The sequence below is a fragment of the Sciurus carolinensis genome, chromosome 8 (assembly GCF_902686445.1).
Source record: "Sciurus carolinensis chromosome 8, mSciCar1.2, whole genome shotgun sequence".
In the NCBI taxonomy this organism is placed as follows: Eukaryota; Metazoa; Chordata; class Mammalia; order Rodentia; family Sciuridae; genus Sciurus; species Sciurus carolinensis.
The window spans coordinates 4873953-4898213 of NC_062220.1; the positions used below are offsets into that span (position 1 = coordinate 4873953).

The following is a 24261-nucleotide window of genomic DNA, read 5'->3' on the forward strand; positions in this document are numbered from 1 at the left end:
AAGGAATATTTTCAAAAGTATACCCAAGGGTCATGATTTAATAAAATTAAATGTTCTGACCTAAAACTAGTTTTGTTCTGTGTATTCATGCTGGTGAAGAAAACAATATGTACTTAACTTCTCAATGCCACTTCCTTGATTGTACTAGGTGCAATCAGTGGAAATGTGAGCCCCATAAAAAAAGTAAAGTGTCTGTTTTTTAGATTTTTCTGAGGATGGTTTTCACTGTGGTCATGCTCTCAGGCTGTTCTAACGCTGAGCATTGCATCTTTACTTCATTTTGTAATATAGTCTCTTCTAGAGGACCTAGAACTAGCTTGCAAGTCCTTTGAGGGTAGGTTCATTATCTTCTTTATCTTTGTAGTCTCCATTTTACCTAGCAAAGGTAAGTTCATCTGTATTTTTAAGTAGGAATGTATTTGCTCTGTACACAATACAATTCAACAAATATTTGTTAACATGTAGATGGTGTACACCTGTAATCCCAGTTACTTCCCAGGCAGAAAGATCACAAGTTTGAGGCCGGCCTCAGCGGCTCAGACCTGGTCTCAAAATGAAAGAGCTGGGAATGTAGCTCAGTGGCAGAGGGCTTGCAGAGGGATTGAATGTGGAGTCCTGGGTTCCATCCCTAGTACCACAAAAAATTAAAATTAAAAAAAAAATTAACATGCAAGTACCTTTTCTTCTAAAGGTTTTTGCTTTGGTTAAAAAAGAAATGCAAATAAACGGTGACTGTTTTCCTCCTATTTGTGATATGTTTTATTTTTCCTTCTTTTGTAATGGAAGGAGCATTGTCAAATCTGTGCTGATTTACTGAACACTTGAGAGTTAGCATTGATTATATCTCCCTCATTGACATTTATTTATTTATTTATTTGGAGAAAAAGGTTTATTGCTTTGCTAGTAAGGAGAAATACAGGGGACTCCTGTCCCAAAGGCTGTGATTCTGCCCATCAGCAGGAACCAGGGGGCTTTTAAAGAGATGATTCAGAGAAAATGAGGTTAGGAAGGAGAGATGAGGGAGGAGAAGGTCAGGGAGAAGGTGGTTAGGGGAAAAGAAAAAAAAAAAGCATGTAAGTTTCAGAGTGACAAGGGCTATAGTCAAAGCATCATGTGAACCCCCGTTACAATTCCCCACTGTCAATTTCTAGCTTCCATTTCTATGGAAAGTGGGTGACGACATCTCCAAGCTACTTCCTGCTGGAAGGGGGAGAAGTTGGTGGAAGTAACCCAAAGGCCTTGTTCTCTATTAGGTGGGGTGTGGACAGTTAAGGATGTTCCACATCAGAGCAGTCCAGAGATCCACAGTGGCAGATGGCAGGTGACTGGACAAGGCACACATAGGGCAGGGATCATACTAAGACAACAGTAAAGATAGTGAAGCATTCCTTTTTTTTTTTTTTTTTTTTTTTTTTTTTAATAAACAATTAACACAAAAACAATTAGTGTTTCAGCCAGTCTCTGAAAACCATGAGTACAGTAACTAATAATCTCATCAGTGAAAAACAGATCAAGTTCATCAATGTAGGAGGTTAGGAAGATCTGTAGGTCTATGAAATCAGACTCAAATTAACTCAGGACAAATTTGTGACTCTCGTGATCATTATTACTAGGCACTCCCACAGAAGAACCTTTCCTTCATAGCCTCTACTTTACTTACCCTCATTGACATTTAAGTCACTGACTGCTTCCTGTCATCCTAGCTACTTCGGTCATGGTACAGGCACTCCTCCAGTTATTGTGACAGATGCTAGTCTTCTTTCCCTAACCAGTTTCACCATCCTCAAGTCTATCCCCCTAGTAGCCACCAGGACAGTCTGTTTGAAATACAGTCATAGGTCACATTTACATAGTGCTGATTACTTTATGCCCAACACTTAACACATCTCATCTTCGTCGAGGGAGTTGCCATTTGTTACCCTTGCTTTATAGAAGAGAAACCTGAGTCCCAGAGAAGTGACCTAGAAGTCTGGGTCTGGAGTTCCCACCATCTACCCTGCTAACTATGGAAATCACTTCTCACTGTTGAGCTTCAATCCCTTGCTCTTGTCTGTAAGCTAGAGATAAGCTCTTAAACCTGGCATCTGCCTTCCAGGCTCTGACTTCTCGACTTGGGACTATTTCCTGCCTATTTCATACCACAAACTCTGCCATTCGAGTCTGTTATAACTTGCCCACCACAGTGCTATTTATGACCTCTGTACTTTGGCTGCATTGTCCTGAATGCCTGGTACACCTGTGTGTAACAGATTACTACTTAACTTTCAAGTAGTGGTGGTAGCACCTCAAAGAAGTTTTCCTCCACCCTTTTCTTTTATCCCTTCCCTGCCAGTTAGAATAGGGCAAATTAAAGTAGAAAACTATATAACAGGTGTGTAAGATGATAAGGTATACTGAAGGTAAATCTTTTCCAGTTTGGCTCTATATCCTAAAGTTGACTATTCCTTCAAGGGCACAGACTCATTGTACGCCAGCAGTATTTGGTGTGAAAACAGAAGTGAATTTTTTTTTTTTTTTTTTCAGAGTGAATTGCCTTTTATTTACTTTTTTAATTTATTTATTTTGAGTCATTGTACACTGTCGTTTCCCTGGTTGTACACGAAATAGTTGCACCATAGAAATGAAGTATTTTAAGGATAAAAGAACACAGTATTTCTCATAAGTTTTATTTCCCATTTCATATTTTCTCCAATTCTCAAAATTATAAAGTTTATGGATTGTTAGAAAAATTTATAAATGTAGATTCTAGGATTTTTATCTTTTAAGTAAATGAGTTTTCTTTCTTTTTTCTTTTGTAAGCTCCTTGCCCGACTTGAAGGTAGACGTTCCTTGAAAGAAATAGAACCAAATCTGTTTGCTGATGAAGATTCACCTGTGCATGGTAAAAACACAACTTCAAATAAGAATATAGTATCATAACTTAAGCTTTCATGAAAGTTTTCCCCACCTATGTTCATATATACATGCATACTCCTAGCTCAGTAGATTTAAACTGTACAGTTGAAAAATGTAGCAAAACATTGTAATAAAACTTTTAAGACTTCTTTATCTGTATCACATGAGATGAAGTTTGGCTTATGTTTAGTAAATTCTTAGAGTATACATTGACCTCCCTCTCTTTTCCCATCACATAATAATATTTATGGGGGTTTTGTCAGTATGATTTGTTTATTTCTGTTCTTTCTCTCTAGAAATTTGCAGAACTGCAGGAAAGCCCACTTGCTCTATTAGTATTTTTTACAGCAGAGAAAATAGCTACTACTAGTTCTGTTAGTACTTGTACACTAAGAAAGACTTAGACACAAGGTGATGTGTTTGGGTTATTTTGTTTCCTTTAGTATAACAGTTTTATAGGTATGTAACTCGCTCATTGGGTGTGCTGTTCATTTTTAGTTTGGTCACACAGTTTTTTAACCATCACCATGATTGATTTTGGGACATTTTCATCCCCGTATTAACGAATCCCATCCTGGCTGGGGCTGTAGCTCAGTGGTAGAGTGCTTGCCTGGCATGCACAGTGTCCTGAGTTCCATCCCAGCACCATAGAGAGAGAAAGAAACCCATTCCTATTAGTAGTCATCCCTTGTGTCAACCCTAGGCAACTACTGATCCACTTTCCAACTCCAGATTTGCCCTTTCTTTGTAGTTCATATTATTGGAATCATAACATGTGGTCTTTGACTGACTTCTTTTACTTTACATAATATTTTCAGTGTTTTTATAGTAGCTTGTATCAAAGGTCCATTTATTTTTATGGTCGAATATTTCCTTGTGGAGTGTTTGACATTTTGTTTATCCTTTGATTAATCGATGTGCATTTGGATTATTAACATTTAAAAAAAATTTTTTTTTTGGTAAATGGACATGATACCTTTATTTTATTTATTTATTTTTATGTGGTGCTGAGGATCGAACCTGGTGCTTTACATGTGCCAGGCAAGAGCTCTACCACTGAGCCACAACTCCAGCCCAACGTTTTTTAGCTGTTATGAATAATACTGCTATGGTTTTCACTGTACAGTTTATCTGTGGATAGATGTCTTCAGTTTGCTTGGATAATACCTAGTACCGGAATTGATGTTATTTTGTAACTATGAATTGATGTTATTTTGTAACTATGATTAACCTTTAAAGAAACTTCTAAACTAGTTTTCAAAGTAGCTTTACATTTAAGTTGTCAACAACAATGCAGTGTATGACAGTTCCAGTTCCCCACATCTTGGAAATAATTGTAACTGGCTCTGTGATAGTAGCCATCCTAGTCAATGTGAACTGGTATCCCATCATGATAGAGATTCATGTTCCTCTGATGGCTAATGATGTTGAGCATCTTTGCTTGTAGTTACAGTTTGCATATCTTCTTTGGAGAGGTGTCAGAAACTTTGCTCATTTAAAAATATTGGGCTGGACACGGTGGTGCGTCCCTGTAGTCTCAGTGGTTTGGAAGGCTGAGGCAGGAGGAGCACAAGTTCAAAGCCAGCCTCAGCAATTTAGTGAGGCCCCGAGCAATTTAGCCAAATCCTGTCTCAGAAAAAAGGTCGGGAGGTGGCTTAGTGGTTAAGTGCCCCTGGGTTCAATCCCTGGTACCAAAATAAATAAAAATAAAATAAAAATATTGAGTTGCCTTTTTATTGAATTTTAAGAGTCCTTTACATATGACAGGTAAAAGAAACCCTTTATTAAATATATATGTTACAGATATTTTCATCCATTTGTGGGTTTTCTTTTGACTGTCTTGATAGTATCTATTGAAGTACAAAAATTGTTAATTTTTGTGAAGTTTAATTTACCTTTTTTTGTTTTAAATTTATTCTTTTTAATTATACATGACAGTAGAATGTATTTTGACATATCATACATATATGGAGTATACCTTCCCATTCTTGTGGTTATACATGGTGTGAAGTTATACTGGTCGTGTATTCATATATGAACATAGGGTTAAGTTGTGTCCAATTCATCCTATTGACTTTTCCATTCCCATTCCTCCTTCCCCTCTGTCCAATCCAGTGAACCTCCATTCCATTCCCCACCCCCTGCCTATTGTGAGTCAGCATCCACGTATCAGAACATTCAGCCTTTGGTTTTTTGGATTGGCTTATTTCACTGAACATGTTAGCCTCCAGTTCCATCCATTTACCAGCAAATGCCATAATTTCATTCTTTTTTATGACTGAGTCATTTTCCATTGTGTGTATGTACCACATTTTCTTTATCCATTCATCTATTGAAGGGTACCTAGGTTGGTTCCATAGCCAAGTTATTGTGAATTGAACTGCTATGAACATTGATATGGTTGTATCAGTTTAGTCTGCTGACTTTAAGTCCTTTGGGCATATTCCGAGGAGTGGGATAACTGTCAAATGGTGGTTCCATTCTAGGTTTTCTGAGGAATCTCCATACTGCTTTCCAGAGTGGTTGCACAAATTTACAGTCTCACCAATTTATCTTTTCTTCTGTTGTTCATGCTTTGATATCATATCTAAGAAGCCATTGCCTAATCCAAGGTCAAGAAGATTTAGTTTCTTCTTGTTACTTGCTACTGGTTTCTCTTTTCATTCTTCTCTGATTGGAAGAACATGCCTCTGAGGTTTCAGTCTATTTAAATTTATTGAGATTTGATTTGTGGCCTTATGTAGTTTATTTTAGGGAATTTTCTGTGTGTACTTGAGAAGATAAAGTGTTGTATTGATATTTCTTAGTTCCAGTTGATTTTTAGTGTTAGTAGAATCTCCTGTTTCCTGGCTGATCTTCATTGTTGAGAGTGGGTTATTGAAGACTCCAATGATTATTGTTGCATTGTCTGTTTCTTCTTTGGTTCTATCACTTTTGGCTTCATGTAGTGTTGTGCATGTAAAAGTTTATTATTGTTATGTTTTGTTGCTGGCTGACCTATTTATCATTATAAAATGTCCTGAACACTCATTAGGTTAGCTGCTGTTTAAAAAAATACAACAAGTGTCGATGAGGATACGGAGAACTTAGAACTATGGAGCACCTTTGGTGGAATTGAAAAATGATGCTGCCCTTACATTGTGTGTATCCTTGTATGAAGGTTCCTCCAAAAATTAAAAACAGAATTGCCACCTGATCCAGTTCTGGGTTTATATTCAGAATTTAAAACAAGATCTTTTAAAGCAGCAGCACCACTGATAGTAGCCAAGAGGTGGAAGCAACCCAAATATCCATTGATGGTTGCATGGATAAACAGAATGTGTATATAAATTTTATATTTACATGTAAATGTATATATGTATACACACAAAGTGTGTATATATATATACACACATAAATACATGTTTGTGTATATACGCATACACACATGAACACTAATAGAATGTTACTTAGCCTTAAAAACAAGTCCTGTCACATGCTGCAACACAGATGAAACTTGAGTACCCTATGCCAAGTGAAAGGATCCAATGCAGACTGCATGATTCCGCTTATGAGATATCTTAAGTAGATGGCATTTGTAGAAACAGAATGTAGAATGGTGGTTACCAGGGACTGGGGAGAAGGAGGAAAGGGAGTTGTTTAATGGACACAGTGTTTTGGTTTTGCAAGATGAAAAGGTTCTAGAGCTGTCTCACAACAATATGAAATATGTTTAGCACCACTGAACCACATACTTAAAAATGGTTAGTAAGTAAGTTTTGTGTCGTGTGTGTGTGTGTGTTTAGTCGTAGGTGGATGCAATACCTTCATTTTATTTTTATGTGGTGCTGAGTATTGAACCCAGGGCCCCACGTGTGCTAGGCGAGTGAGCTACCACTGAGCCACAACCCCAGCCCTTGTCATGTGTTTTTACCTCCTCCCACACAAAGTTCTTCTTTAATAAAAACTTCTGTCATAAGATTTAGTTTTTTGTATGGTAATAATATAACAACCTGAGGTCTTTTTAGTTACCTCTTACATGGTATTTCTTTTCCTATTCTTTAATTTTCACCCATTTGTGACTTGGATTTCAAACTATGGGCACTATCAGCAGTATATAGTTGGGTCTTTTTTTTTTTTTTTTTTTTTTTGTAGTTGTTTTTTATTCCATTCTGCCTATCTCTGTGTTTTAATTGAACTATTTAATCTATGTACAACTAGTATAATTACTGATACAATAAAGTTTCTGACCATTATTTTGCTGTTTTGTATACATCTGATGTCTTTTCTATTTTTCTCTTCTTCCTTTATTGTTTTCTTTTCGTTTCAGATATTTTATAGTCCACCATTGTAATACGCTTGGTGTTCTCTTTACAATTTTTTTGAACTATTTTTCTCATTATTGCCCTGGAATTAGAGTTAACTTCTTAAATTGTAAGAATCTAGTTTGGGTGCTGGGACTGTAGCTCAGTGGCAGAGCACTTGCCTAGCACGTGCAAGGCACTGGGTTTGGTTCTCAGCACCACATATGAATAAATTTAAAAATAAAGGTCTATCAACAACTAAAAAAAATAAAATTAAAAAAATCTAGTTTGGATTAATACCACCTTGATAAAAGCTTTACTACTTTGTAGATACAGTCATTACCCCTGCTTTCGGCAGTTACCAATTATATCTTTATTAACATATTTACTATATTACTGAATTAATTTAAATTGTACTTACTTTGGCCACACACATACTAAAACTGGAGTGAGACAGAGTATTAGTGTGCCCCCTTGCACGAGAATGACATGAAAATTTGTGACGTGTTTTACGTTTCTGTGAAATAAATAGAAATATTTCCATAAAAAATGGTTATTTCTTAAATCAGATAGATGAAAGTTAAAATATAAAACACATTTATGCTGCCTTTTATGTTTACCTACATAGTTCTAATTACCTGTTTGCTTTTCTCATTAGATTTGAGTTACTGTCTACTGTCTTTTCATTCAGCTTGAAGGACTGCTGTAGTATCACTTGTACAGCAGATCTGTTAGCCAAACAAAACCTTAAACCATCAATGATAAAAGTCAAGTTTTGATAAAACGTTTTAGACAAAATTGAACAGCCAGGGCTGGGTTGTAGCCCAGTGGTAGAGCGCTTGCCTAGCATGTGTGAGGCACTGGGTTTGCATATAAATGAATAAAATAAAGGTCCATCAACAACTAAAAATATATATATAAATAATTTTAAAAAACTGAACTGCCTTTGTATTCATTCTATAGGGAAGTGTGTTATTAAAGTGAGCATTATGACAAGATGTGCCAAGCAACTCTGTGAGCCCCTGTCTCTAAATAAATACAAAATAGGGCTGGGGATGTGGCTCAGTGGTTGAGTGCCCCTGAGTTTAATCCCCAGTACCAAGAAAAAAACAAAGAAAGAAAAGCCAGACACAGAAAAACAAATACTGCATGGTCTTACGGGTGGAACCTACAGAAGCAGAGACTAGGGTGGTGGCTGTGGGGCATGGGGATGGTCAGGGTGAACTGGTGAAATTACAGCTAGGATGAGTGAGTTCTGAAGATATGCTGCGCAGCATGGTGGCTGCATAGTTAGTAATGTATTCTGTGCTTGAAAATTGCTTAGTTTCAAAAAATGATTTGTTTGTGATGTGAATGTTAATCACTTCACAGTATATAATCAGAATATTACCTTATACACTGTAAATATATACTTAAAATTTTTGTCAATTATGCCTTATAAAACTGGGGGGGATTTTAAAAAATAAAACTAAATTTAAAAAAATAAAGTGAACATTATGAAACTGACATTGACATACTAAAATGGATTTGTGGCATGTCTACATTAGGAAACTGAAAACATTTCGTCACTACAAAAATGTGTACTTAAAACTATCGTCAATCCTATAGCTGTACAACTAGTTGGACAAATACTCCTAAGGAATAGTAGCACGCGTAAGACTAGAACTACTAGGATGACAGCAACGTCAGTTATTGGAGCTTGTTGCAGGGAGTGTAAGTGAAGCAGTTAGATCTGGAGGGATTTGAGAAGTCTAATGCTGTGGTAGACATATTTTTGATGCTTTTGTGGATAGTAGTTATTTGTACCATGTAACAGTTCATATTTCTTCAATACTGTAATGATTATAATCTGCAAATTTAACATATTTGTTATATAGTTAGTAGGCTGGTACCAAGATGATGTATTTTTTGGCTTTTCTTACTTTTCCTTATTTTGAAGGATCTTTAGATTCATAACTCTTTCTGACAATCTGTTACCCTGACTCCTCACAGCATTTATTTGTAAGAGTAACTGTCAGGGCCAAACTATCCAGATTTTCTGATTTAGTTTAATTTTTTAAAGTGCCAAACTGTAGGGATTTTTTTTTTTTTTTCTTCTTAAACTACAACTCGTCATATTCAATACTTTGGCTGGACAAAGGTGTGATTTTTTTTTTTTTTTTTAAAGCTCACAGAAACACATGAAATAGTGACTTCAAATAAAGTTAAAAGGACCATGTCCCCTCTACAGAACATAATGTTTGAATATGATGTTTATGTTTAAACAATTAAACAGTACATGTTTATAAAATCAATAAAGGCGATCTGAGTTCATCCTTAAACATATTTGTAGGGAATTTAGTTCAAGGATCTTAATGATAATATTCATATGTACTTGGTAAGTTTGCAGATTTTACTTCCTAATTTGTTGTAAATGGCTTTTTTTTACATCTGCTTTGCTATAATCTGTAAGAGGGAAGTGCATTGTTATCTGTGTATTAATCTCTTATCCAAGGATGTAATCTGAAACTCCCTTGCATCAGTTTCATTCATGCCAACCAAGGGTCTGAGGAATCTGTAAACTTACCTCAGGTATTTCTTTGTTAATGTATGGATTTAGAAAACCTGTGAAACTATTTTGGTAAGTACTTTAAAGTTCTCCATCTTCTTGAGTTCTGCTGAAAGACCTTATGATCACCACTCCCTCTTCAAGAAAATACTTGGCTAAGTTTTCAGTGTTTCCTCTTCTGGAAATTCCAGAAGTACCCAAGAGATCTCTCACAGTTACCTTCTGACCAGTTTCATCTCTTTCTCTTTCTCTGTGAAGTTCCTGTTTACCTAAGATTTATTGTACTTCTTACCTTAAATTATCTTCATCTGACCCTCCAGCTTCATAAAACTACAATTAAATATTTTTTACTCTTAAAATAATGAAAGCGCCCCATGCTACCTGTTCCTAGTTACTCCTGATTTCCTGACACCCTGCAGTCCCACTTTGCTGCTACTCTAACCGCAGTGAATGCTCACAGTGCCTTTCCCTCTGTCTTCTGAGTATCTCAGCTTTTGACTTTTGTTTTGTAAAATATTATTTATGTTAAGTGCACTCGTGCAAACTACATACTTACTATTTTAGGCCACTCTTCTGAACCAGCCAGTTATCTTTTTTCTTCCTTTCCCCTGCCATCTCTTCATTTCTGTGACATTTCTGCTGGATTTCTCATTTTGTACAGTTTTACTCTGGAAATCTTTTGCGTCTTTGAGTATTTTCCTCCTGACTTTTCTGTTAAATTTCTGTTTTATCTTTCTTCTGACTCTTCTGACTATGGGTGTATACCAAGAATTGAGTTTTTGGCCTTGTATTCTTAATTTTAGGTCCTACTCACTCATTGAAGAGAGTCTTCCGTTTGCTCTCCATTGTACCTAGAGATACTTAAACACACTTTTTTTTTTTTTTTTTTTTGTGGTGCTGGGGATTGAACTCCGGGCCTTGTGATTGCAAGGCAAGTACTCTACCAACTGAGCTATATCCCCAGCCCACAAACACACCATTTTTTAAAAAATATTTTTTAGTTGTCAGTGGACCTTTATTTTACTTATTTATACGTGGTGCTGAGAATCACACCCAGTGTGTTGCACATCCCACTGAGCTACAACCCAGTCCTAAACACACCATTTTGAAAGTTAAATTTTTAAATGTTATTTTCTAGTTGGTTTTCCTTATTTTTTTTGGACACATAATAATTGTGCATATTTGTGGGGTGTGGTGTGGTATTTTGATACATGTATATAACATGTAATGAGCAAATTGGGGTAATTAGCATTTCTATCACCACACATTAGTGGTTTCTTTGTGTTGGTAGCATTCAGAATCCACTCTTCTAGCTATTTTGAAATATGCAGTAAGTTATCATTGACCTTAGTCACCCTACTATGCTCTAAAACACGAGAACTTAACCCCGCTATCTTTTGGGGCCATTAACCAAGCTTTCTCCATTCCCCCTTACTACACTTCTAGCCTCTGGTAACCACTGAAACTCTCTCTGCTTCTGTGGGATCTGCTTTCTTAGCATCCATATCTGAGTGGGAACATGTGTGTCTTTCTGTGCCTGGCTTGTTTCACTTAACATAGCACCTCTTGTTCTGTCCATGTTGCTGCAGAAATCTGATTCTTGTCTGCATACTTATGTGATTCTAAAATCCCTACTTCGTGTATGTGTTAGATTTGTGCAGATACTTCCAATCTGTCTGAAGACCTGACAACTAAGTGTCAGCATCACTTGGTCTCCGGAGGGGGCAGACCCAGCCCTCTACTGTTTGTTCCTCTTCTTGCTTCATCTCCTGTGTAGATCTCTTGTGCCAAGTCTCCGTCTCCGGCCTCCATACCTGGAAGACTGTGCTAACCAAGGCCACATCACCACTTGTGACTCCCTACCAGACCTGTTTCCTTCCAAAGTTGACTTAGGCCTTTAGCCCTTACCAGTTAGTACATAATTTTTATTCTTTAGATATTTCTCAAGAGGATCTTAAGAAAAAAATAATCTGCTGACCTACATTCAGAAGATGTTGCCTTTTGTGCTGGAGATAGAATATTTAAGTTTAGGCCATGATAACATGATGGTCGGGACGACAGAGATTGCTTTTCTCACCTTAGCCCTAGGATCGTGTGAGCCTTGTCAGAGGTGAGGTGCTCTTAAAAGGGAGCTGCTGCTCATCGGCCTCCCATGGCTGCTCTTCTGGAAACATGGGGGAAGAGTTGGGGCGATCTGCTTCTGGTTTCCCCCTCCGTTCCTCTGTCGTCCATCAAGTCTACAGAGCACTTCCAGATGAACTTTTCTAGGCTGTATTCAGCTTCCCCTTCCAGTTAACCTGGCATTACTCTGGTACTGCACCTGGTGTATTGTTTCTGTGACTTAGGGCAATGGAAGCCTTTCATTGGGGGTTGAGTACACTTGTCTCCTCAGGACCACAAAGGGAGAGGGCCAACTGAACACCTGGCTTCATGTATCTTAGTCATTCTGTTAACTGCCTGGGCTGGCCTTGAACTCCTGGGCTCAAGGGATCCTCTTGCCTCAGCCTTCTAGGGTAGCTGGGACTATAGGTGCACACCAACACACCTGGCTATGTGAACTTTAATAAGAGTGTCCAGGAGCAGTTGTTGATACTAAGGAGTAATTGTTAATATTACTCTTTGAGATTGGAATAATTTAAAAATTTTTTTTTTTAAATTTGGAATTGCAAGTTATACAACTATTATAATAGAAATTGGCTGAAGTTTTATGTACCTCCTTATAATATGGTGGCAGCTTGACACATAATTATACATATTTATGGGATACAATGTATACCTTACATAGCAACCATACCTTATGGGGTAATTATCGTATCCCTTACCCCAAATATCATTTCTTTGCAGTAAGAACATTCAAAATCCCTTGTTCTAGCCATTTTGAAATGTATTATACATTGTTAACCATGGTCATCCTATGTGTAGTAGAACAGTAGGACTCATGCCTCCCATCTAATTGCACCTTTGTATCCTAGATTTCTTATACATTATTTGTGAGTGTTCCAACATCCAGTGGTTTATTAGTAATAACAGGAAAATAACAATTCTTATTTAGATTCTAGTTTGATTGAGACCTAAGAATCTGTACTTTAAATACAGAGTTTCTTTTTTTTTTTTTTTTTTTTTTTTTTTTTTTGCAGTGCTGGGGATTTGAACCCAGGGCCTTGTGCTTGCAAGGCAAGCACTCAGCCAACTGAGCTATATCCCCAGCCCTAAATACAGAGTTTCTAATCAGGAGTTTAGTCATAAATTAGGTTCACCTCTAAATTAATAATAATGACAAGCCAAATAGCAAGAACTGCAACATTAGTTTTTAGAATGCATTTTTGGGAATCTCCAGAAGCAGGACAGTTTCCCCAGGTATTGTTTTAGTTCACTTGTGCTATCATTAATGAAGATTTTGAGAACCTATATAGAAAGAGATCTGGAGTCTTTTTAAAGTTCAGACTAGTTGACTTTGCTTTATTATATATGAAAGATAATTTATGATGCAGCTGGACACAGTTTCAAGAAATGCTGCAGTAGCAAAGACAACTGACAGTGGTCTGAAGATGTCTAAGGGGGTGTTTTCAGTTGAGGGACACAGTTGGCACACAAGACCTGAGAGCCCTGAGCTCTCATCATCTGTAGCGTATGAAATCACAGTCAAGAATTGTACCTCCCATAATGTCAACGGCATGACAGCCCCTAGTTAGCAATTACTTCTGCCTCATGTAAAAGAAGGCCAGCTTAGTGATTCACCCAGGGAGAAGCTGGTTTTCCCTCCGTCCCAGGTGTGCTCTGAGGCAGGCTGTGCACAGCTGGTGTGGGGCACCATCTGCCTTTCTACTCCGCCATCCTCAGGGCACCTGCATCCTAAACTGTTCCAAGGTGACAGCTTCACCTTTAGCAAGGGAGCGACGGGACAAAAGTCACACCCAAATATGATGCAGATCTAGAAATCCCCAGTAGACCTCTTGTGCCTCTGTGGCTTCAACAATGGTACCCTTCTTTTTAAAAGGAAACTGGACAAGTAGTTTTTAAAGTGAATATATTGCCTTCACCCACTGATTGGGGGTTTACACTTCAGGAGAAAGGAGAGAATGGATGTGGCATAACCAACCTCTGGAAATGATTCACTCTGTGATAACGAGGCCCAGGATCTGCAGTGCTCTTCTTAACTCTCTAAGCTCACCACTTATGTGTGCTGCATGTGGACCCATCCCCAGAATTCCTCTGGGCTCCTTTTAGTCTTCTCACTGTGTGTTTTTTGTTTTTTGTTTTTTTTACTTGATACTAATTAATAACTAATTTCTGTGCTAGGAATGATGTAGCTCAGTGGTAGAGTACTTGCCTAGCTTGCTTAAGGCCCTGGTGTTGCAGGTACCACAAAAAGAGAAGAAAAAGCTGACTCCTTTCTCAGAGATGTAATAATAATTTCCTTATTTATTTGCATTTGTTCATATAGATCCATTTTGGCAAATGGATTTAATCTTTGTTCACATTCCAGTAAATGTCCTTTTAAACCTTTTCATTTTGTAGCCTGCTTTTGTGCTGCTGCATTTTGACTGACATTTCTGAATTTTACACAGGTGATATTCTTGAATTTCATGGTCCAGAAGGAACAGGAAAAACAGAAATGCTTTATCATTTAACAGCGCGATGTATACTTCCAAAGTCAGAAGGTGGACTGGAAGTAGAAGTCCTATTTATTGATACAGATTACCACTTTGACATGCTTCGGCTTGTTACAATTCTCGAGCATAGACTATCCCAAAGCTCTGAAGAATTAATAAAATACTGCCTTGGAAGATTTTTTTTGGTGTACTGTAATAGCAGCACCCAGTTACTGCTCACACTATATTCACTAGAGACTATGATTTGCAGTCATCCCTCTCTCTGCCTTCTGATTCTGGACAGCCTATCAGCTTTTTACTGGGTGGACCGTGCCAATGGAGGAGAAAGTGTTAATTTACAGGAGTCTACTCTGAAGAAATGTGCTCAGTGCCTAGAAAAACTGGTAAATGAGTATCGCCTGGTTCTTTTTGCAACAACACAGAGTATCATGCAGAAAGCTTCACACTCTCCGGAAGGGCCTTCCACCTCTAGTCGCCCATGTGACGCGGATGTAGACTACAGACCCTATCTCTGTAAGGCATGGCAACAAGTGGTAAAGCACAGGATATTTTTCTCCAAACAAGATGATTCTAAAAGCAGCAACCAATTCTCATTAGTTTCACGTCATTTAAAAAGTAACAGTTTAAAAAAACATATTTTTATCATTGGAGAAAGTGGGGTTGAATTTTGTTGAGATGCATCATAACACAGTCTTTTGCAAGCAGTAGTACAAGTCTTAAAAGGTCTTTTGTAGGCTGAAGTGATTTGATTCTAAAGTTTTAACCTTGGGGAAATAATTTCTTAAACTAGTACAGTACTTCAGACTGTTTCTGTTTCTAGGCTGTTAAAGATAAAGCAAAGTGATATTAACAAATAAATTTTATACTAAACTTGTTTTAAAACTAAATAATATATATATTTCAGACTAAATAAAATGAACTTTTATAACTTTGTGTCACATTTTTGGAATTCATCTAGGAACTTAATTTGTTTAGCAAAATTTAAATGCATTGCCCATCTCTTATGTAGCTCCTTTATGAGGCTGTGACTTTAGAAATTCTGTCTATAGAGCTACCTGCTTATCTGCCTTTCACACCAAGAACTGTGGACTGCTGAAATATATTTTTTTATTATTAAGATGGCATCTTACTACTATGTTGCCTGTGTGTGCTGACATTGGACTTGGGATTTTCCTGCCTTAGGCTCCTCAGTAGCTGGGTGTACAAGTGCACACCTCTGCACCTGGCCAACTGGACCATTCTGATCTGAGCTACATTGAATTCCACAGTAGACTTAGATTAGGTTGGGTTTTCTGTATAATTTAGTACTGGGAAATAAGATATCCATTTAAAGAACTCTGTGAAGTTTATTTTAAAATGTTCATCTCATTCTCATTAATGAATGCTAAAACTATATTAGAATTGTTTGTAAGAATAGTCAGATATAGCCGGGTACAGTGGCACACACCTGTAATCCCAGTGGCTTGGGAGGCAGAGACAGGAAGATTGTGAGTTTAAAGCCAGCCTCAGCAACTTAGCAAGGCCCTTAAGCATAAACTCAGTGAGACTCTGTCTCTAAATAAAACACAAAAAAGGGCTCGGGATGTGTCCCAGTGGTTGAAGTGCCCCTGGGTTCAATCCCTAGTACCAAAAAAAAAAAAAAAGAGTAGTCAGACATACCTTAAAATGAACTAAATCATTTCCAATTAAGAATTGGAGAAGGCTTTAGAATTCTTTGGTGCAGTGAAGGTGGAATATGGGGTATGCAAGGTAATATACTGTGGAGGAAGACAATTTTAGGAATTTAATTTGTTTTATTCCAAGAAAAGATCTAATTATACCAGTATTTGGTATTAGATTGATCATGGTGGTTTCCTTGGATCTGTGTGTCACAATGTGATGTATCAAATAGGTATCTGAATTACTCTGTGGGAAAAGTGGGAGGGATTGACATTGTGTTCTTGTGCATTCATTTATGTTACCTATTCAGTTAAAGCTATCTAACTGTAAGTTCACTTATCAAATGAAGGGTTGTTGGTTTTTTTCCAGCGTTAAAAAAGAATACTGCAAAAAAAGCAAGATTGAAGATCATATTTTTTATAGTGCAGGCATGGCCAGTGTAATATGCTATCTATACCCACTCCTATGCTCTGGGTTGCTCTGGGTCACCTGCTGTTTCCAAAACCCCAGGGCTTCTGGGGATGTCTTCTGGATGCCAAAGTCTACTGGGCTGCATGTGAGCAGGACAGTCAGACTTTAACCAGTGAAGGGCAGGATTTGGGGTATCAACACTGAACCTTCTCAGCACTCAGCGGGAGGACTCTGAGGAATTTCTCAGGGTGGCTGCAGTTGGCTGGACTCCCAGTTGCTTACAGTAGAAATCACGAACACATGGTTCATCGCCATCCTCTCTTCCCTCTCCTACTTCCCCATTTTCTCAGGGGCTTTGTGGGATCATTCCCTCATCAGTGAGAATTGCTCATCTAGAAACTCCTATTGGTGAGGGGGAGCGAGACTTTGCGCAGACAGTAACAAGTAACAAGACTAACAGCCCTTCTCCAGCATTTGCCCTTCAGCCACATTGTGAAATTGGAAACGAGGGCAGTCTAATTGGCACTCAAGCTGAATTACACTGGGTCACATTGTTCACACCCACAGGCTCTCACTGAATGTTATTTTTTACCATCACTGTAATTTTAAACATATTTTGCCTATAGTTTATCCTTTTCCCATTTCTGTTGCATATTTTTATTACATGAAAAACATGTTATATACAAGTAATTTATAAATATCTGTAAGTTGGTTTTCTCTCCTGGTCAAGGTATGTGATCAGGGAAAACTTGCTCTACTATAGAGTACCACTCTTTTTACTCATGTAGGATGAAAATTTAGTCACTTCTCTCTAACACTAGTCGACGTTGTGTTCTAGAGAGACCAGTGTAGATGAAAAACTTAGCACATTCTTAGCAAAATTCTAACCTTGAATATGATAGCATTTTTCATTTCTTCCTTATATAAATGAAGTGTTAATTTAATGGACTGTTATTCACAGATTTATAACTTATTCTTCAGGAGCATGATTAAAAAATAATGAACTTTTGTATTGAATTATCAATTGTATATATTAATGTGTCAGACAAAAGATCCAGTTATCTTACAAAGATTTGCTGTCTTACCTGATGGAAGGAATTAAGAATACGGGTTAATAAAAAATTATTTTAAACTTGAAGTTATACTAATGGACTTTGTGAAGACTATAGAAATGTTATTTGTAAAAATAATCAGGCTTAAGAGAAGGAGAAATGATGTATTGTAAATTACATGGAGAGCAGATACAGGGATCCTAAATAGAAGCCAAAGAATAATGGAAGCAAGTAGAGAAGAGGTTACAAATCTTGAATATTTATTGCATTTATTTATCCTATTTACCTGTCCCCACTTCTGCCAAATGAGAGGGAATCCTAAAATAAAGTCTTTTACATACTTTAAATAAAAATAAAGAGTTTTAAGTAGTTCTTGCAAGCAAAGCTTTTTCAGGGTCGTTGTGAGAGTCTAGTAAAGACAATGTATGTGCAAGATGGTTCAGATACTCATAACTGCTGTAGAAAATCAAGATGGTGTTTTCCATTTCACTTCCTTCAAATGTGAAAAGCTCTCAGCTTTCAAATATAAAGTACTGCATTATAAATAATTAAAACTTTTGATGCAGGCTGCTGTATGAATTATCTTAGAATGAGGGTGAGAGGAGCAAAAGCAAAATATGCCACCAAAATTGCCTCACTAAGGAATTTGTGGAAGAATACTTCCCAGAGGAGAATTATCCCAGAAACTAAGTCCAAGATGTTAGAAATGATGGTGAGTAAAGTAAATGGAAATCACTTGAAAAAAATCTAAAGAAACATTGATAGGAGGAAAAAAAAAAAACCCAAAACATCAATAGCATAAAATAATAATGTTTAATTTGTGGGAAGAAAAACAAAAGTTTAAGGTAACCTATTGCCTATAAGCTTGGAGCATGTAAGAGAGATAATTAAATTATTTACCCTAAAAAACTTATATTTTTCTGAGGAAAGTAAAAATATGGACCAACTTTTGCCCCACACACCCAAGAACACTGTACCACTGAGCTGTGACCCTGACCTATTGATTGATTGACTAATTGGTACTGGCAATTGAACCCAGGGGCACTTAACCACTGAGCCATATCCCCAGCCCTTTTTTATACTTTATTTAGAGACAGGGTCTTGCTGAGTTGCTTAGGGCCTCACTAAGTTGCAGAGGCTGACTTTGAACTTGCAATCCTCCTGCCTCAGCCTCCCAAGCTGCTGGCATTATAGTCGTGCACCACCACTCCAGGCTATTTCATTGATTTTTATGCCTTTATTTTCTAATTATAATCATTTGACAAAATCCAGAAAAATAAAAGTCAGCCATAATCCCACCATCCAGAAAGGGCTACCAGCACTGCGAGGAGTTCATTTGAGACTAGTCTCCATGTACCTGCACATGGTTTTGGAGATAGTGTTTTAGCTTTTTGTTTTGCTGTTTGTTTTTCCTTATTGTACATACTATTTTTCACTTGCTGTGTTTACTTGGCAGTGTGTTTGTGGACATCTTTCCACAGCAATCAATAAAGTGACCTAGTCTCTTTTGAAGTTCTGTATGCCACTGTTTGCTTATCACCCCATGAATGGACACTTAGGTGGCTTGTGTTTTTCTAAGATCTTACACATATAACTTGTGGTAACTCTTTAGGTAACTAAAGAGCTGTTTCATGGGCAAAGGATATTTCTTTTTTTGAGTTTTGAGTACAGTAATATGTACTCTTACAGGCTGTAGACAAAAGCAATAATAAAGACAGGGCTTTGGCAGCATCATGACCTGCAGAACTCTATTCTTGGACTTTTGTGTGAAAGAATGACTACATTTTTGCCTAGTCTGGCAAAATTCATAATTTGTAAATTCAAATTCTCCCTACAGTGAGCTGCTTGACCATATACCGGTATTAGTATTTCAGTAACCTAAGACTCAGATTTCAGGTGTGATGGGAACTGCAAGGTGGTATGACTCCTGTGAATGCCAACAAAGTGTTCAAAATTTAGGAAGTTTGCATCTGACCTGTGTAGATATGTCTAAATTAGGAATGCAGGTTAATATTTGGAGCATTCTTAGCCTAATGTATTACTGTACCTCACATCTGACGTCTTGACATGCATTAACCTATACAACTTTAAATATTTGCAAAATTATATTTTATATGAGCCTGTAATAAATGACCATATTATAATTCAGAAACTGAAAAGTGTAGTGAGAGTTGCTATGGGAACATTAATGTGATACTCCTTGCTTTCATTTAAATTTCATTTTTAATATTTTATTAACATTTTTGCATTTAATGGATAGATATTTGAATTAATATTGAAGTTCTCTCTAATATAAATAAAATATAAGAAATGTGATTTTTCTTCCAAAGAATAAATGAACATATAACCCCAGATCATGTAGAAATAACAGCACTTGAGTTTTAATTTATTGGATTCCATTCATTTATTTTGAAGTTTCTTAAAGGATTTTTCCTTTTGAAAGATTAAGAAATATTTGTGAATAGTCACATAATTCAAATAATGAAGAATTTCCTGAAGCCTCCTAGGGGTGGCAGTTCACTTATCGTAGTCATTCTGCGTTCTTCTGGCTAGACGACCTCTTCCCTGCTGTCAGGCCTTGGTGGTATGGGCCTCCATCACAGGTAGTGAGCTTAATCTCACCTGAGCCAGTGGTATTGCCAAGTCCATCATATGAGCACTCAGCTTATGCCAGAGATAAGTCACAGCCTACTGTGCTTTCCTAACTACATCAAGTATTCATTATATATGAGTAGAGCACTGGAAAAATTTAGTAAGTGTATAAACTTTGTGGATACAATCTGTGAATGGAAGGAGCTCTTGGTGTCAGCAGACTTTTAGTTCTTGATACTCAGCAATGACTAGGGCTGTGACTGTATGCAGTCATTTACTCTCTTATGTGTAAAACAGAGACTTAAGACCACCGGATTCTTCTCTATTCACATACCCTCAAAGGAAATTTGGAATATTATACATCCCCCTCATACCCTTTGACTTTTTCAAACTTTTTATTCTTTAGCCTAGGACATGCCAGTAATTTCTGGCATACTAACATGTTTTAATATTGTGGGTTTTTTTGTTTGTTTTTTTCTCGTTTGAGCGGCCGGGGATTTGAACCGCGGTCCTTGCACATGCTAGGCGAGCGCTCTCCAGAAGGAGCTATTTCTTCAGCTGCACATGTTTTAATATTTACTAAATTTATCCACTAAAATCTACATATCACAGCAATTTGATGCCTATCATTCATTTTTAAAGATACAAAGGTAAAGCTTGGTGATTATCTATGTGGAGCAGTCAAATTCAGAGACAGGAAGTGAAAGGGGGTTGCTGGAGTGGGGGCAGGGGCAGATAGGGAGTTGTCTGATGAGTGTATTTTCAGTGTTGCAAGATGAAAACATTCTGAGATTGGGTGTGCAAGAGCTTGTATGCATTTATCACAGTTTATCACAGTTAACATGGTAAATGCTATGTTTTATCACAACGTTTTTAAAACTTGTATTGAACAGTTCAAATTTTCACATTATTCCTAGTTATATTAGTTTATATTTTTCTTCTCCTTCCCCCTGGAATTTTAAGCTAATATAATCTGGTTTTTGTACCTGGCAATATGTTATTGACTTAGCTAACTTGATTACATGTCTCTACAACAAATATATATAGATAAACTTAAATTGGAGACAGTTTTCTCCTATGATCTTAAGTCTCCAAATATGGAGTAACTGGAATTTTAGGTTATTGATAGAACATGGTTGGTCAAAACAACCTTGCTATTTCAAATATTGATAAAAATAGGTAACAAAGTGAAATATGTTGGGAATGTATTTCTTAACAAGATCTGTAAGTAGTCTAAATATACTGAATATATAGTATAACTAACTAAATGGACAGAATTAATTGATCAGTAATATCGGGAAGGAGACTTGCCCCTGTTTGAACATAAATATGAGGGACTGGGAGTGTAACAGTGGTAGAGCACATGCTTAGCTTGCAGGAAGCCCTGGGTTCAAATCCAGCTCCAAAAACATACATACATACATACATACATACATACATAAGTAAAAGAAATGTAGCTCTTTTTTTACTTTAATTTTTTATTCTAATTAGTTATATGTGACAGTAGAATACACTTTGACACATCATACATAAATGGAGCATAACTTCTCATCCTTCAGGTTGTACATGATGTATGCACATAGGGTAATAATGTCCATTCTATCCTTCCTATCCCCATTCCCCATCTCTTTCCTCTATCTAATCCAAAGTACCTCTGTTATTCCCTAGGCCCCCCTCCCTTATTGCAAATTAGCATCCCCATAGCAAAGAAAACATTGGACCTTTGGTTTTGGGGGATTGGCTTATTTCGCTTAGCATGATATTCTTCAGCTCCATCCATTTACCAGCAAATGCCATAATTTCATTCTTTAAGGCTGAGTAATATTCTATTGTTTATATGTACCACATTTTCTTTATCCATTCATCTACTGAAGGCCATACTTTAGCTATTGTGAGTTGAGGTGCTATAAACATTGATGTGGCTGTATCACTATAGTATCTTATTTGAAGTCCTTTGGGTATAAACAGAGGAATGAGATAGCTGGATCAAATGGTGGTTTCATTACAAGTTTTCTGAGGAATCTCCATACTGCTTTCCATAATGGTTGCACCAATTTGCATTCTCACCAGCAATGTATGAGTGTATCTTTTCTCTACATCCTCGCCAACATTTATTGTTACTTGTTTTCTTGATTATTGCCGTTCTGCTGGAGTGAGTTGGAATCTCAGTGTAGTTTTGATTTGCAAGAAATGTGACTATTAATATCCAAAAATCTAAAAGTTAATGAAACTGTTGCATAACATAAAACATTAATTTACTTCAAGTTTATATTTCTTTCATTTGAAGTGGTGGAGTTGATCTATCAAAAGAAACCGTAGGAATTTTCACCCCTTTTCCTTGTAGCCATGCAAAATGTACAACCACAGCACAAGTGAACGACCATACTAACCAGGTTCTTTCTCCTTTTCAAGAACTCTGAAAATACAAAGAAAATGCATTTTGTAAGAAATCAGCATTTCCTAAAATGTTATCTACTCATCTTAATTATTTCAGTTGGGTGGGTGGGGTGGGCTGAATATTTAGATGGCTAACAGTCAGGCAGTTGCCAGCCTTGCCCTTGCTGCTCAGATGAAGTGAGCATCCGTTGCTCCAGCATGTGTATTGAGGCACCTCTGTGCAGGGGCCTCCTCATGAGTGCTGCATCTTCTAACCATCAGGCCTGTTCTGACTTTAAAAGAACTGTTCTTGCTATGCATAGTGGCCACGCCTATAATCCCAGCAGCTCAGGAGGCTAAGGCAGGAGGATTCCAAGTTCAAAGCCAGTCTCAACAACTCAGCAAGTCCCTAAACAACTTAGCAAGACCCTGCCTCAAAATTAAAAAAAAATAAAAAGGGCTCGGGATGTGGCTCAGTGGATTTTTACACCATTAAAATTTTTATTTGATTATGGTTTTGATGCTACATAACATTCCTTAGATCTATAACTTATCTAACAAATTCTCAGTTGTTGATGTTTCTTTTTCTTTTTAGAAATTGTTTATGACTAGGGATGTAGCTCAGTAGTGGAGCCCTTGCTTAGCAAGAAGGTGGCCCTGGGTGTGATCTAGCACTGGAAAAAAAACTGTTTCCATTGTTTTGATGACTCTCACATAATCTTTACACTGCTGTTTAATTATTTTTGTAAGATAAACATGTAGCAGTGGGAGTCCATTTAGAAAACACAAGTTGCACTAGTTTCAATCCCTACACTGTTGTTATGCACACATGTAAATCACAAGTATTCCTCTTCAAATCTTTATCATGCTTCCCTGTGCAAACTGCTATCTCATGTTACTTTGCATTTCTTTGGTTATTAGTGAATCAAATACAGTGGGCTACTTGTTTCTCTTGTGAATTGTCCACAACATGGGTCTTTTTAAAAATGTTTTTATCTCAATCCATCACTTGTCTTTGTTTGTAGAACCATATATATTTTCCTATATAATTGGAATACTTTTAGGAGAAATACATTACAGCAGTCCTTGACTTATCCATGAACGTCCCTTTGGACAATTTTCCCATCCACCGTATGTTAAATCCCTGAGGCCCAACGTAGAGTCCCTCTCTCCAGTCTTCCCTAGCTTCCTTGACTTAGTCCAATACATGCAGCCTTCCCTTGTGTTCCTGCAGGTGCTCCTGGCTTTGTGCAGTATTCTTGCATTAAATATTTTCACAGGGACGTCTCTCCAGTCACAAGCATTGTGACTACAGGAATAGTGTCTTACTCTGTTGTTACAACTCAGGCCCAGCAGTGTATGCTACATAGGGTACATTCAACACAAGGGTTTGGTTTTTAAATGTGAATGCTTTTATATTTTAGAATATTTTAATTATGTATCTACTTTCTTAAGCATTTTGTTGGAAAGCAGTTTAGTATTTTTGTAAACTGATATCCAAAAATTATTTCTAGGATCCTCCTGTAGCACATTGCTGCCTTGAGAGGTTTTTAAGGGCATCTGCCACATGGCCATGTGCTTGTAGATTAGTATTCCTTTAACGGCACCTCTCTGCTGCTGTGTGCTTGTGCCTGGAGTTCTCCAGTGAGTCAGATTGTTAGAATTCAATCTAAAACTGGACTTTAAGTACCCTTTAAATTTGTGTCTAGGTTAGTTCTCACCTGGTTCCAGTTCATTTAAGTTGCCACCTGGATGACCTCTCTGCTCATCTCTGTTCATTGGAGTTGTTTTCAGGTGCTGTTTCTCTCTTCTGGTCATTACAAAATCTGGTC

The 24261-nt window shown here is 37.2% G+C and overlaps 1 protein-coding gene across 1 annotated transcript in view; it reads left to right on the forward strand.

Annotated features, from left to right (window-relative positions):
- Xrcc2 (X-ray repair cross complementing 2) overlaps positions 1–15509 on the forward strand; it is a 28344-nt gene extending 12835 nt beyond the window's left edge. Inside the window, exons 2-3 of the mRNA XM_047561684.1 lie at positions 2800–2881; positions 14295–15509. Of these exons, the coding sequence (XP_047417640.1) occupies positions 2800–2881; positions 14295–15013 (801 nt within the window). The 3' untranslated portion in view covers positions 15014–15509. The remainder of the gene's footprint in view (positions 1–2799; positions 2882–14294) is intronic.
- The last annotated feature ends 8752 nt before the right edge of the window (positions 15510–24261 follow it).